The 15,087-nt window shown below is 41.0% G+C and overlaps 2 protein-coding genes across 4 annotated transcripts; one reads left to right on the top strand and one right to left on the bottom strand.

Annotated features, from left to right (window-relative positions):
- The first annotated feature begins 1,683 nt into the window (after positions 1-1,683).
- Positions 1,684-7,006, top strand: ckmt2a (creatine kinase, mitochondrial 2a (sarcomeric)). Of its 2 annotated transcripts, none has more exons than XM_030768329.1 (9): positions 1,684-1,832; positions 2,581-2,779; positions 2,980-3,075; positions 3,236-3,457; positions 4,254-4,339; positions 4,772-4,895; positions 5,610-5,744; positions 6,022-6,147; positions 6,890-7,006. In XM_030768329.1, exons 1-9 carry the CDS (start codon positions 1,684-1,686, stop codon positions 7,004-7,006), a joined length of 1,254 nt encoding a protein of 417 aa, XP_030624189.1. The 2 variants fall into 2 exon arrangements, with proteins under 2 accessions (XP_030624189.1, XP_030624188.1); XM_030768328.1 differs by lacking the exon at positions 4,254-4,339 and adding an exon at positions 3,887-3,972.
- A 4,068-nt stretch (positions 7,007-11,074) lies between these two features.
- ube2l3a (ubiquitin-conjugating enzyme E2L 3a) lies at positions 11,075-14,749 on the bottom strand. 2 transcript variants are annotated; one of them, XM_030768341.1, is made up of 4 exons: positions 14,668-14,749; positions 11,928-12,023; positions 11,477-11,663; positions 11,075-11,273 (listed from the first exon to the last, which is right to left on the bottom strand). In XM_030768341.1, the coding sequence occupies exons 1-4, from the start codon at positions 14,692-14,694 to the stop codon at positions 11,119-11,121; spliced, it is 465 nt and encodes a 154-aa protein (XP_030624201.1). In that variant the 5' UTR covers positions 14,695-14,749; the 3' UTR covers positions 11,075-11,118. The 2 variants fall into 2 exon arrangements, with proteins under 2 accessions (XP_030624201.1, XP_030624202.1); XM_030768342.1 differs by lacking the exon at positions 11,928-12,023 and having other exon boundaries at positions 14,668-14,694.
- Between the last annotated feature and the right edge of the window lie 338 nt (positions 14,750-15,087).

The following is a 15,087-nucleotide window of genomic DNA, read 5'->3' as shown; positions in this document are numbered from 1 at the left end:
ACACACACACACACACATACGCCACGCACACAGACACACACAAAACGACTCCTGAGAGTATACGCCGCTGCAGGGAGAGAGACGGCAACGTTTCCACAGGTACTCCTCACTCACTCTACCACTCTGTTCACTCCATCAGCATTTTGCATACTCTCACTCTCCCTCTCTCTTTCTCTCCCTCTCTCTGTGTACAGCTGTATTGTCTTTAGTTGGTTTTTAGATTGATAACCGTGGAGTAATGGAGTATGGTTAGAGACTTAGCAAAAACTGAGTTACATGTGAAAAATGTGGTCTGTGTTTGTTCAATTCAATTCAAGTTCATACGATACAACGGTGAGATGTTTTATGAAAATGAGAGGGATCTCGAGGAAACACGAGTAGGGTAGAGCGTAGAGGGGATCACTTTCTTTCAATGTCATTCGGACCTCTCTTTTCCTCTCTTAGCTCTTGTTTGCTGGTGAAACTACATTAAACTGCTCTTCACTAAAAGCTCTTAATGTATTATATTCTGTACAATACGTATTTCTCAGTCCTGTAACTTTGCACTTTAACTCTATGATTGGTCAGAGCTATTGACTTTTAGCCTACAACCCAAAAAAAAAAAGCCATTAACGTGGGTGTTAACTTTCAGCTTCGCTCTTGACAGAGGGTTCTTAATCTCAAAACCGTTAGGCCTGTTAAGCCTCAACAACTCAAGACCACAGCTAGACCTTAAACCTTAAACCACCTGTTCACACATGTCCTTGTATCACTGATTTTTCTCTCCTCTCAGCAGATATGGGTTTGTGGCTGCCAGGTTCTATCTAGATGCGTTTTTGGCTGTCGGTCCTGTCTTAGCTTGTGTGACCGGTTCAGAATGTAATGGCAAACCACGGGACCTGCAAGTGGGCCAGTGCCAGTGGGGACTCGGTTCCAGACGTTTTATTTAGTTACAGTCAGTCTATTAATATCACTTTCACTTTCAGTGGCTGACTGAAAAGTCACTTCCATTAGGGGTTGAACACCCATATAGTCAAATATATGTATGAAAAAATTGTGCATCGATGATAGAGAGATTAATGAAGTTCAACGTAAGGCATTGGCAATTTTGTCGTTTCATAGCTGAGGTTTTCAGTAGCATTATATTGAGACGATTTCCTGTTCTAATCACTTTGCATTGGTTCAGTTGACAATTTGGTGGGCTATTAGACCGCGTAAGGTTCTGGCAAGAGATTCTGGTAAAACCGGAACTCAACAGCCATCCATGAGCGTATGGAAAAGGTCCAGCTGGGTCTGTATTACCTAGAGCCAGACGTTACACGTGTCTGCAGTTTAAAGACTGACTGCAGGTAGAACATTTGGGCAATATCTATAGGTGTCTGGTCTGAGTAATCATCTGGGTGATACCTAGTTGTGGTGCAAGATTCTTTCCAAGGCAACACCCCATTGCAGACATCAAGGACATTTTGGGATCAAATCAGGTGACATCTTTAAGATTAGCTGTCCATCTGTCACCTGTCTTTTCTTATATCACATCAGTTGTCTAAGCAGGATATCACTGCAAAACTCTGAACAAAACTGAAACGGTTTACAGAGCCTCATTTTGACCAAACTGGTATGACCCTCACACGGTTGACTGAACTGCCTTCGTATCCCGTTTTAGTTGACTTTTAGTTCGAACCAACACCCGGTGACCCAGTGAAGATGGCATCCTCCTTCACCAGAATGTTATCTGGCCGCAACACCGCGGTGCTCATGGCCAGCCTGGGTGCTGGAGCCATGGCAACCGGCTACCTGCTGAGCGACAGCGAGGCTGTTTCTGCTGCAGAGAGGAGGAAGCTCTACCCCCCCAGGTCAGCAATCACCACCCACCCTGCCGCACCAACAGAGATTACATTCACGATAGTCGCCACTCAAAAGCGTTTGCTGATGGCTTGACTTAGACATTTTAACGATATGTTTCCTAAAAATACCCCTTTCTTTTCCTTCAGTCTTCAGAAAATAAAAAAATGCTAATGAGACTTAAAAACAGAGAAAAAAACTTGGGCTGTTTTATAATCATTTTAAAAGGATGTAATATATTGCTCCACTAATGCCATACACTCACTCCATTTCTCAGATTCACAGACTGAATGTGGTTTGTGAATGTGGCCTGACATTGCTCAGATGTAGTTCAGGTCACAGAAAGCATGAACTGTTACGAAATGTATGTCGACTTGATGTACGCGGTCTTAAAGAGAGGCCCTTTGATGAGTCTGGTATCACGATAAATTCATCGCGGTCAAAGGTGAAGGGGAAAGAATATGAAACTTAAGCGGCTTACACACCACCTTGCCAGCTCCTCGTACACCCCCCCTCTTCCTAGCGGTGTACGAGACCAAAGATCAAATTAGATCAAGCGCCAAGACATAAGCTTCTTGACAACTTGGACGGCCGACAAGTTGTTACTTACAATACTATTCAGTGGCTTAGGTATCCAGTGCACAGTTGCACGTTAAGAAAAATCCTCCATTACCCTAGAGAAATTAATCCATCAGTAAAAAGTTAAAAAAAAATTAATAATACAGAGGAGACATCATGTTACATTATGTCATCCAACAGCTCTGACTTTCCTGATCTCCGCAAGCACAACAACTGCATGGCCAGCGCCTTGACCCCAGCCATCTACGCCAGGCTTAGGGACAAGCTCACCCCAAACAACTGGAGCCTTGACCAGTGCATCCAGACTGGTGTGGATAACCCTGGACACCCCTTCATCAAGACAGTGGGCATGGTCGCCGGCGATGAGGAGAGCTACGAGGTGCACGAAATATACATACATCGCCCACCACCACTACAGTTGGGCTTGTTCAGTGTATTTTGGAAGTGGAATGTGTTCTCTACAGAATCAGGGAATAGGGCCCTTTTGAAATAATTCAAACTTCCACAATTCTTTAACCATGTAACATTTTTTTCGTAATGATTTTTTTTTCTTCTGTCTGCTGGGCTTTGGCATTGCAGGTGTTTGCTGACATCTTTGACCCCGTCATCAAAGACAGGCACAATGGTTATGACCCCAAAACCATGAAACATCCTACTGATCTGGACGCCTCCAAGGTGCTTCACTCATGTTAATTAGCATTTCCACCGGACATTCACGTATCTACCGATCATTTCTGATATTCCTCTACAGGTGTCAGGGTTCCAAAAGATTGTTAACGTTCCTGTCTCTCTCTCTCTCTCACTCACTCTCTCTCCCTCTCTCCTTCCACTAAAGATCACCTCTGGGATGTTTGACGAGCGCTACGTTCTGTCCTCGCGCGTTCGTACCGGCCGCAGTATCCGGGGGCTCAGCCTGCCCCCCGCCTGCAGCCGTGCGGAGCGGCGCGAGGTGGAACGTGTGGCCGTGCAAGCGCTGTCTGGCCTGAAGGGCGACCTCGCTGGCCGCTACTACAGTCTGTCCGACATGACTGAGCAAGAGCAGCAAAGACTCATTGATGTGAGTAGCTCCGTTCAATGATTCAGCCCCTAAATGTTTGTTTTAATATACCTGAAACTACTTTTAACATCATTCTTTGGTAGTCAAGCGCTGGATCCAGTACAGTATCCCAACATCAGTACCAAATGGTTCTGAATGTCTTGTGGGGTGGTAATAGTGTATTGGATTTGTAACTAGAGGACTGTGGGTTCAAAGTGCGACCATGACGATTCACTCTCCACGTTCCCCTAACTAAGCCCAAAAGGTTATTCCAGAAGTGTGTGGACAGGTCATTCTTGAAATTTGGTCTTTATTAATGATAAATGAAATCAATGTGTAAGGCTGGGTTGTGTTCAAGTTGTGTTTGCTAAAAAAAAAAAAAAACCCAAACCAAACCCATTAAAAGTTAATGGTTTAATCTCTGAACTCTCTCATGCTGTCGTGATCCAGGAGCATTTCCTATTTGACAAGCCAGTCTCTCCCCTGCTTACTGCAGCTGGGATGGCAAGGGACTGGCCTGATGCCCGTGGGATCTGGTAAGGTCCTGTAGGCAAGAGACCCATGTGGAGAGATACTGTAGAAACCCAGCCAGTGCACTGTAGCCTCCATCCCACTTCCTCATCTTCAAGAGTTCTTTTTTGTTTGTTTGTTTTGGTTTAGAGGTTACTTGCTAAGTTCACACTTGGCGCTCCTTAATTCCTTCTTTGCTTTATGACACTTCCTGTCCGTTTGAAGTGAGTAGCGACTCCTCCTGATCCTCCCGATCCTCCACCTCCCTTCACCTCCATTCAATTTAGCGAACCTTTTCCCTCCTCAGGACCACTTCCTATTCGACAAACCCGTGTCTCCCTTGTTGACGTGCGCGTTCATGGCCCGTGATTGGCCAGACGCTAGGGGCATCTGGTAGGGTTCCAGAGAGGTTTTGGCATGTACTTCCTTTTTTGACTGCACATTTGCATTGTCCGTTTTTCTTTAAAGTACGTCCATAAAAGGAGCCGTCTTGGGGGAAACTGTTGGTCGGAATGACAGCTCTTAAATGAAGCGAATTCATGTGATTCATCTTGAGCTAAACAAAGCATGGCATAACTACACAGCTCTGGGGAATTAGTCCACTGAATCAGACTGACCCAGTTTTTTTTGCCTTCAGATAACGAAGCTGAATTAATCCTGACTGTGCATGGCTAACGGGTGTAATACAGCACAATCCAAATAGGATGGAGTGCATTCATTAAACATAGACTTTTGGCCAATAATTTTTTTTTTTTTTTTTTTTTTTTTTTTAGTTTTGTTTTTGTTTTTTGCATTTTGTTTCTCAAACCTGCTTTTGTTAAACAGGCACAACAATGAGAAGACCTTCTTGATATGGGTAAATGAGGAAGACCATACCCGCGTTATCTCCATGGAGAAGGGAGGCAACATGAAGAGGGTGTTTGAGAGGTTCTGCCGAGGCCTCAAACAGGTAGAGCTACTCACACAAACATTGTCCATAAAGACACCAAACCACACCCTCTGTGTGATACCCACTACATGAACCCCTTGTTAACAGTTACAAAAAAAAAATAGCCAAAATCTACCACACAACCACTGACAATCTGCGATTCACAATTATTTTAAATGAACTTTAAAGTTTCTCCATGGTGGCAAGTCATGTGGATGATATTCAGTCCATAGTCACGCCTCCCTCTCATTTGACCAATCCGATCCCTGTTTACGTGGTTTTCAGTCGGTCGTCTCATTACTGGATCATCATGTCCATCTAGTCTCCGCTTCATTTACCCTTTCAGTCCTTTCTGTACATGTTCCTCTGTGTGTCCCTGTGTCCTTTATGAAATCTCTCACTTTAGTGACTGCACCACCTCTTTCATCCTGAGTAGCTTCCTAGGTCCTCTTCATATTAGCCTCCCTGAATCATGAACTGACCATTGCCCTCTAACTATTATTGATTCTCATTGATCTAGACTATTGATCTAGATTACTGACACTGCACTAAATTTCCTGATTCTAGTATACCGAACCTTCCCCGATATCGTGACTTGGAGTTTGGATTGCGTTTTGTGATAAAATTTACCCCGCACATGCATCGTATCCAGCTTATCTGAGAAAAGATGACAGCCACACTTTATCAGTGATCCTTTTTAAGTGGAAAACACAATTGTGTACGTTTGCGTGACAGGTGGAGCAGCTGATTCAGGAGCGGGGCTGGGAGTTCATGTGGAACGAACACCTCGGCTATATCCTGACCTGCCCATCCAACCTGGGCACTGGTCTCAGGGCTGGAGTACACGTCCGCTTACCAAAGCTCAGCAAGGTAACGGCTACAGACGAGACGTTTACCGGACATTTAAACTGCCCTGCCCAATGCAGTGGTACTTAGTTATGTGGCAAAAGGTGAATAGCAGATGTACTTAGATGTGTGGATTTCTGAGGGCAAGTAAAACATCTTAGAATGATCACAAGCAGAGATAATTCACTTGGTTTTGTCGCTGAGTGTGTTACCCCGTTGTAATCAATGCCATTGTTTTGGTGCTTGAAACCAAAGGTGAAAACAAACTAAACCTATGATTGTGACGCTCTCTCTCTGAAAGGACCCTCGCTTTGGCAAGATTCTGGACAACTTGAGACTGCAGAAACGTGGCACTGGAGGAGTGGACACTGCTGCCGTGGGTGACACTTTCGACATCTCAAACAATGATCGTCTGGGGAAATCTGAGGTATGTGAGGGAAGAAAAACAAACATACAAACAAGTATTTCTAATCTGATCCTTTTTTTAAGTCATCCTCAGCAAAAGTGGTCTCTAAAGATAGGAGTGAATTGTTCACATTTCATATTCATAAAGGGTAACACTGTAGAATAGGCAGTTAGAACAATGGGGTTCTTAATTAAGCCTGATCAAGCCAGTACCTGGTAATCAGCTGACTGCCTGTTACCGCCTTGTGAATTAAGCATTTTCCAGAGTAGTTTTCTCTCTGTGTTATACATCATAATCTGTTGCAAAGTCCTTGTTTAAGCATGAGGTCGGCATAGAATGGTTCATGCTAATGTAGTTTCTACTGCCATTAGATGATGAGATTGTATTAGCAAAGCTCTAGTTGGGTGTTGTCTTTTAAATCTTGTCAATAGCTTAATAGTAAGTCGCTAATTAGCTCTAACAAAAGATAAACCCACCCCATATTCTGAAGTGCTAGCATAACAAGTATTGGGTTTGAACATCAAGCTAGCAAATCAACTTCAGAGGGACACACACCCACCGTTGTTGCCTGATTCTTTTTTGTGTCACGTACCACACTGCTTTCCAGGCGTGTGATTGGACGGGTGGCAGCTAAACTATGAATATGATTGGGCAAGATTTGCGCTAGCAGTCACAGTTTGACGACCCCTGGTATTCCAGGTTAATGCTTGACAATGGGAGTCGTGTCGAACAGTGATAACATTATATATCTGGCTGTTACCAGGTTGAGCTGGTGCAGTTGGTGATTGATGGAGTCAACTACCTGATTGAGTGTGAGAAGAGGCTGGAGAAGGGCCAAGACATCAAGATCCCTGCACCCATTCCTCAGTTCAAGAAGTGAGCTGTTTTACGTTAACAAAGGCTGGGTCCAGCACACAGGAGGGACACAACCGCCTCTTCTCCTCCTATCCCGAAACAGCTGCTTATACATGTTCGCGTATGTCAATAAAATGAACTTTAAAACAAACCAAAAAAAAAATCAGCTCAAGATCATTTCAAGCAGGTTTTAGAAACACATTTTACAGACATGGTCCACAGGTTTGTTTTTTTTTTATCTGTGTCATAAGACAGCAGAAAGTATCAAATACTGTTTAAGATATATTTACCATCGTCCCAAAACATGTTTGATAAGTAACCAGCAGACAGAATACCCTCATATGATTTTATTAGCATAGTATAATAGGTTTAACGTAGTAACACAGGACAATGCTCCTAAAAGCCAAAAATGCCCAAGACTCAGTTTTACTCTGATCAATAAATGACCTTAACAGCACTTACGCAGGACACTGCTCATTCAATTCGCATTTTCTTTTCTTTTATGTGACTGTCTTATGATCTTCAAAATAATCTTGTGATTCTCTGTAGACACACACTAGCACACACACACACACATACATCACGTTTCACAATATTCAGGATAGTTGTAACACCAGTCGCATGTTTCAGAAAGAAAAGAAAAAAACAACTCCCTCTCTCTTCTTAGTGTTATTTGTCAGAAAAACAAACACAAACAGTCAAACAAAAAAAAAAAACCCTTTAAAATTACTCTTCTGGTTTCTGCTAAAAATGACACGAATGCTCAGTGTCACCATAGCGGCACCAGCTAAGCAAAAGGCAGACACAGACTTTCATTGGTTCAGCTCTGCCCCATCTGCAGTTTTTTTTTTTACTTACAGCCTAACCGCTCCCATCCCCAGACAGCGTAATCCCACAGGGCTAATTTCTTCTCGTAGAGCTGCTTAGTGACGTGGATCTAACAGTGCTAATCTTAGTTCTATACTTAAGAAACAAGTAGGTTAGTGGTGGAGCAACGTGGAGCAGAGAGGTCGGGTTCTGTAGCACAATTAAGTATTGGCATTGCGATTTTTTCGTATGCTTTTAATGCAGAGGTCACTGAAACTAGACGGGTGTTTTTAAAACAGGTTTGCGTGCACCTTCCTTTCAGGAACTTTCTATGGCAAAGGAAAAGGTTCATTAACACAACTTTTTGGAAGAGAGGGCAAAAAAAAAAAAAAATAGAAAAGCAAAAGAAAAGACAACACAGTGGTTGATTGTTTTAGTTTTTATATGCAGGCTGTGATATGAAACTAGTTTGTTCATACTCCAGGTTTATTCAGCTATGCATTCCAATTTTCCTCTCAGGTAAGTTGTATGTCATAAAAGCCCAAAGAAAAAAAAACCCCTCATATGAACAAGTTTGTACGTATGAACAAACTCACCTTTGTACGAACAACAGTCTTAAGGCCCAACAGTGACTTCTCACCTTATAGTTTTTAACAGAGGGTTCACAGATATACTCATGTCAGGCAAACCCGAGTGAGAGACTCAAATGTGTCATATTATGGCTGGGAATTATAATAATCAATGTTTTCCTATACAGATTCAATACTTCATCGACCCAAACATAGTGCTTTTTGATAAAATGTGAGGGAAAATTTTTTTTTTTTTGCAGCATAAATTTAATCTACAAAAGCGACTACGTTAAAAGAGGTTAGCAAAGAGGAGCGGTGACTCAAGACAAAACTCAAGGCAGTGAGGATAGTGAGAGTATGTTTGCACGAGTGATCAAGAGAAAGTAAAATTCAATTCAGTCAACGGTTTTACGCTTCACATCCAATCACAAAACCATTGCATGTTCGGTAAACAACATCACGGCTCATTTCATTATGAATTCAAATGGACTCTTAAAAAGAAGGCTTAGGTTTAATTTTTTTTTTTTTAGTGGAAGGTGTTTTTGATGTTTTTTTTCTGTTACAGTGTATAATATTATAGTATAATAAGTAAAGAGTATTACTGTTTAAAACCACATGTTAATATGTAAAATCATAGCTTTGGAGTGATGTTTGCCTAGTTGCTTGGTTGACTGATCATCTGTCCCCTCTCAGGCAGGTAATATCCGCAAATCTCATTTCACACTTGATAAAATGTGAAGGGAAAGTATTAAATACCAATCTTTTTTTTTTTTTTTTTTTAGCGGTCACCTAATTTTCCAGTTTTTTTTGGTGGAACAAAAGTTAGCCTGTTATAACAGGACGGTTTCAGAGAAGTCCAAACAGGGTGCTCTAAACACGACAATTCCAATATTTCAGATGTGAAATAATTAGGCTTGTCGTTAGGGCCCAAAAATAATTGTTCTGCTCAGATCTTTTGAAAGGTCCTGAAACATCCTATGGTCTGAGCTGGTCAAACACACTAGATAAAAAGGAACCCAATGATTAAAACATCATTAATCTTTAAATACGAAATATCCGATGGCAATTTTGTCACTGCCTTGCCCACGTTTATGTTATATCTCATAGATCTGTGGAGCTAATGGCTTCAAATTAGGGACTGGGTGACTTAACAGAGCTAGAGCGCCACCTTCAGTCAAAGCCATGTACTGCTTCTAAAAAAACACACATTCAAAGCATGCCTTAATTATATAGATCTTTAAGCCTGCAGTAGTAGTAGTAGTAGTATTATAGCCTTTATTTGATATCTACCAGGGCTTAATCAGCAGAACAACAATCATAGCTTTGACAGGAACTGGGAATATTAAATATCAAATTTAAACCAAATTCAAAAGCTTGGGTCCACTTCATACCCCATAGACTCAACATAACACATTTCATGGGATGTGTAAGCCTAGGGGTGTCTCTGAAGTTTTTCTTTTTTTTTCTTACAGTAACTTAGTAATAATTTCTAGCAATTATATAATGTATTATATAATATTATTATATAATATATACAATTGTAATACAGTTTGTGATTTGACTTTCTTTGTGATGTACAAAGGGTGAAATGACATCTCTTGCTGAACGACCCAAAGCCAATACTCTAAAGTGTTAGCTAGACAGCTCTCCTACTAGCAAGGTGATCTATATGAAAAGTATAAAAAGATCATAAATTTATGAAATAAGATACTTAGTGGTACCATAGATGCACTGAAAAAATACTTCTGAGGTAATCTCTCAAAATATATAATTATGTTAAGTCAGACAACAAATGTTTGTTTGTTTTTTTTCCTTTTTTATAACACCATAGACATTATATTGGTAACAGTGACTAAGCGGTAGTTCTGAATATTGAATGAGTTACAAACTGAAAACTATGAAGAACAACACCTTATTCCACAGAATACAGTGCAACCTAAGCAAAAAAAAAAAAAAAAAAAAAAAAAAAAAGGAAAACAAATCAAATGTAATATAAAAGAAAAGAAAGGTTTTTTTTTCACACCCCTTTTTTTTTTTTTTTTAAATCGTCGACGCATTAAATTGTTGTTGGTCATTTCATTTGAGTTTTTTTTTGTTTGTTTGTTTGTTTTTTAAGGGAGATGTAAGAGTGGAGGGACAGAGAGAGGGCAGAAACATTACCCATACAACCAAGCCACACAACCAAGTTCACTGAAGTACTATACTTTTCAAAACAGGCGAAATCTTTCTGCACAGCTGCAGTACACGAGCAGTACAACATCTCTGTGCAAATGAAGAACAAATTAAAAGGAGGGGAAAAAAAACAAAACATTTCCAGGTCTTTTTGTTTTGTTTTGTCTGTTTCTTTTTGCCCCCCCCCCCCCCCCCCCTCCCCAAACCACCCCCTCCCCACCACCCTCTCCCCTTTCTACTTTTGTATTTTGATCAAATATTCTCGTGTGAACTATAGAAAAACCAGCCACGTGGTTAATACTCAGAAGCAAGAGTAGTCTGGTTCAGAAAGGTCCAGCAGCGAGAGGCTGAGATGCAGCTGGGATGCTCTGGTCCCGGGTCTGCTAGGATGCTCTGTGTATCTGAGTGAGAGAGCAGGGCAGGAGGTAAGGGTGGGATGGGCCACTGTGATTTTTTTGGGCGGGGTTGGTGGGTGGGTGGGGGTGAGGGGGGGGGGGGGGGGACGGGACGGGCGGGGGGGGGGGGGGTTGGTGGAGGAACGTAGGGGGCCAAAAGAGAGTGTGTGGATGGGCGTCACACTGCTTCATTATTAGTCCACTGGTCGTTTTTCACCGTGTTTCTTTGTAAACTCTTCTGCATTCTTAAAGAATTTTTTGCGGTCTTTTGAGTATTCCTCCGCTAAGTCGGCTCTCAAGGGATGTTCTGGTTGAGGGTCGTTGACGAGGGCGATGAGGGATTGGATAACTGATTTTAAAAAAGGAAAAAAAAAGAAAGAAAGAAAGAGAGAAAGACATCATCAAATGAGTGAAATCCATAATCCGATGCGAACGACAATACGTTATCAAACCAAATGGTGATAACTGCTAACTGTAATTGTTTTAAAAGTGACAGGGTGTTAGGGCCACAGAGGAAATGTTATGCCCAGTAAATGCCAAAAGCATTGTTACCTTGGTCAGTTTTGGTTGCTGGTTTCCAGTTCTCTGCACTTATGACTGGCAGACAAACCTGGCCTTTCTCGTCAATGTTCGGATGGTAGATCTTTGTTTTGAATGTGATCTTGGGAGGCTTAAAAGGGTACTCAGCAGGAAATATGATTTCAATCCGAAATGCACCTTTGTCATATGGAGGGTTGTCCTAAAAAAAAAAACAAAAAAAACCCAACAAAAATTCAACTGATATGCAATCTAAACGTCCATCAATTACTTCTTTATGCCTAGGTCAATTATATCGTCATCTCTTGACTTTTAATTCACACACACAAAAAATAAAATAAAATATGGGTAAACATGGCATAAAGTAGCACAAATACCAGCTTCATTTCAACTGTACATACTAAGAAACTGACTGAACAATACACTCAAATTTTAGCACAAGACATCTCAAAACATAAACACCTACTGGCACAATGAGGCCTTGCCAAGTCAGGATGTTCGACTCATCCACCTGGATGTTGCGGAAATTTTTCATTCCAGACTTGCGGATTTCGTCAAGTTCCTACAAAAGACAGTGAGTGGGTCAACAACTTCAGTAGGTCTTGTCAATCTTTGGCAAGTTGTCACTAGCTGTGAACAGAAACATGTTATTGACCTAAGCTTGTTTTGAGTGTCAGTTAGCTAAACAGAGAGGGCTAGTATGAGTCACTGTCAACAGCTTGCTCACGGCAGTGGAAATTACACTCTATACTGCAGTCTACCTAAATCAAAGTAATAATCAGATATGGACACTCTTCACAGGAAGAAAAACAGTGCTATACCACCCAACCGACAACCGCATGGAGACTAGTATTTCAACATACTTTTTCCTGTATGAAACCCTTCAGAAGCAATAGCATGAACTTGGCACTCTGACAAGCCGGAATTACACTGCAGACACAACGGATAAATAACGATAGCAGAAGTTAGAGTCAACTGTCTTTATGTATGCATTTAGGTATGTATGTATGTACAAACGTACGTGTGTGTATGTGTGTGTCTTGGCTAAGGAAGTCACTTGGAATAAATCATATTATAGGTTAGGTGCTGTCAATCACGCGCCTGAGCTTTACAAAGGTTGCAACATATTACCATGGAAACTGTGAAAAGCATTTGAAAAAAGTTCATAGGAAGCTGTCTCCACCTTTAAGAACAGGGTCACATGATTCCTCTGGAAGAGCTCACTTGCCACTAACATTCTACAGAATGACTTTGACGGTTTTTTTTTTTTAATAAATAAATAAATATATATATATATTTTTTTTAAAAAATCGCATAGCCACTGGGGATCTTATCCACCCACGTGTTTATTATTCTTACTGGGTTCTGTAAAAGTCAGCTGCACAAAATCACTTTGTCATTCCTCATCGTCTATTTGCTGGGCTAATACAATGATATCTGTGTATATAAAACAGCTGTCTGGTATTAGGATAATATATAGCATTAAAACAGGAGAACCATATTCTCCATACAACAAGGGGAAACCACATTCTGCATTTCCAGCTATTCTGTAACACACCAAGTTCAACAAATCTACAATACATAGAGGTGTTTTCTCTCTATTATGTATATTTCTATTTATACTGTAGGTCAAAAAAAGCTCTGTTTGAACACATAATACAGGAACAGGACATCCTTGTATCCATAGATCAAACTATGAATATGCTTTAAAAAAACAACTGTCCCATGGCTCAGATAATCAACACTGGGACTGAAGCCCTGGACATGCAGCTTTTAAACAACCTCGAACACTTGTATCGATAAATACCAGTTGTTATTAGCCAACAACTTGAACTGAGCTTAACGACTTGAATGGCATCACTTATTGGTTCGGTAGCCATTGTTCAGAGAGGATGTGAGCTCGTTCGCTCGTTCTAAGCAACATCGGATGAGATAACAAAGATTCCAGCTATTTTCCTAACAAAATGAGCTTTCTCTCTTTCATCAGCCTATAATAATTTGATACATCGAAGTCAAATTCAAGTATAGGAAGTTATCGTGAGCTCCTAACCAGGAAGTAACCAGGAAGTTAGCTCCCAACTCGATACTTAACATCAGTGTGGCCAGTATTATCTCAAATCGGAAGGGGGGTCATAATTATACTCATATCAATTGATAGTCATACCGCTGTCTCAATATTGTACGCTACGCCAAACTTGGCAAGCATATTTCTTAAGTGATTAGGGTACCCATGCTTGCAAACTGCCAGTATCAACTCTTACATTTAGATGCATACAATACATGCACACCCCTAAACTCTAACACACGGGATCCCATGAATACATAAGCGATATTGAGGACAACATTGTTGATCACTAAAACGACCACTGACTTGACGGGAAAAAAGATGTGTAAGCAAGCTATGACTAAGGCTAGCTCTTCATTGAGCACAGCTAACTTCCTGTTTATGTTCATGGACTTCGCTAATGCTGACTGTCAGCCTGTTAGTTAGTTAGCCAGCTAGCGTAAAAATGATGACTAATTTAGCTTTCTATAACCCAAACAGCTAACTAAGTGAACAACAGTTAGCGGTACTTATTCACCGGTCTTTACCCAAAGTTAGCAGAAAAGTTTGTCGGTAGGAAAGCCTTACTCAAGTGACCCATAATCTACACAAGATGTTCATCACTTTAGTTAGTTAACATGCCAAGTTAGGTTTACTGCCTTCGGAAAACGTTGGGACAGTTAACGTAGCGGATAACGATACACTACTGCTAGCAAGCAATTTTGACCTAAATTTATGGCTAACGGGCGTACTGGGAAACAATCCAATGTTCTAAATGAACTATGTGATACAGACGGATAGTATTATTTTGACATACACACAAACAGCAGCTGAAACAAGGTGACGGTGCACATGACAATACAACACAAACCCTATATGATTAACGGCCTTGGCCCAGATGGCTAGGGTTTTGCTGCCATTGGCTATCCCTAGCGATAGCGGACAAGTGGCTAAGCTAACTAGCCAACACTAGCTAAATGATTGGCTAAAATTAAGTTAGCTTGCTAGCTTCTCTACTCTAATGCTCTCCCGATCTACGAAGGTCGCGGAGAATGTGATCCGTTTGAAAGAGAGCCTGTGTGCCCAATGACGAGAAAAGTGGTATTGTAATAATAATTCACACCTTGACGTAAAATAAAATTTGATTGATCGGGATATTTACCTTATGCAGCCTCCTACTTGCCGCCATCTTGGATTTACTGCCTGTGCCCACAATTCACTGCGACAAAAGCATTCCTTCTCCACACATGCAAATACATATACTGCAAAACGGATGAATTTCTCTTATGGGTAGCTATGTTCGTTGAAGTTTTTACATGCAAAGTGCCTTTGGTCCCATTGAAAGGGCGAAAAATACTTCCGGGAGAGTCCTTTAAATTTAACAGGTGTGTCCACAGTAACTTGATTTGCCTAGACTAAATAACTACCCAAAAGAGGAATTACAAAGCAAACCACAATGACTATCAGGATAACACGTTGATAATAAAATATAACATAGTGTTCTACGTCTCTAAACAAATGAAATACACATGCTTGAGAAGAATTTTGAAATAAACAACAGATTCCTGCACACTTTCCTGCA

The sequence above is a fragment of the Chanos chanos genome, chromosome 3 (genome assembly GCF_902362185.1).
Source record: "Chanos chanos chromosome 3, fChaCha1.1, whole genome shotgun sequence".
NCBI classification, from domain to species: Eukaryota; Metazoa; Chordata; class Actinopteri; order Gonorynchiformes; family Chanidae; genus Chanos; species Chanos chanos.
The sequence above is the reverse complement of the archived record's forward strand: the minus strand, read 5'-3'. Positions and strand labels throughout refer to the sequence as shown.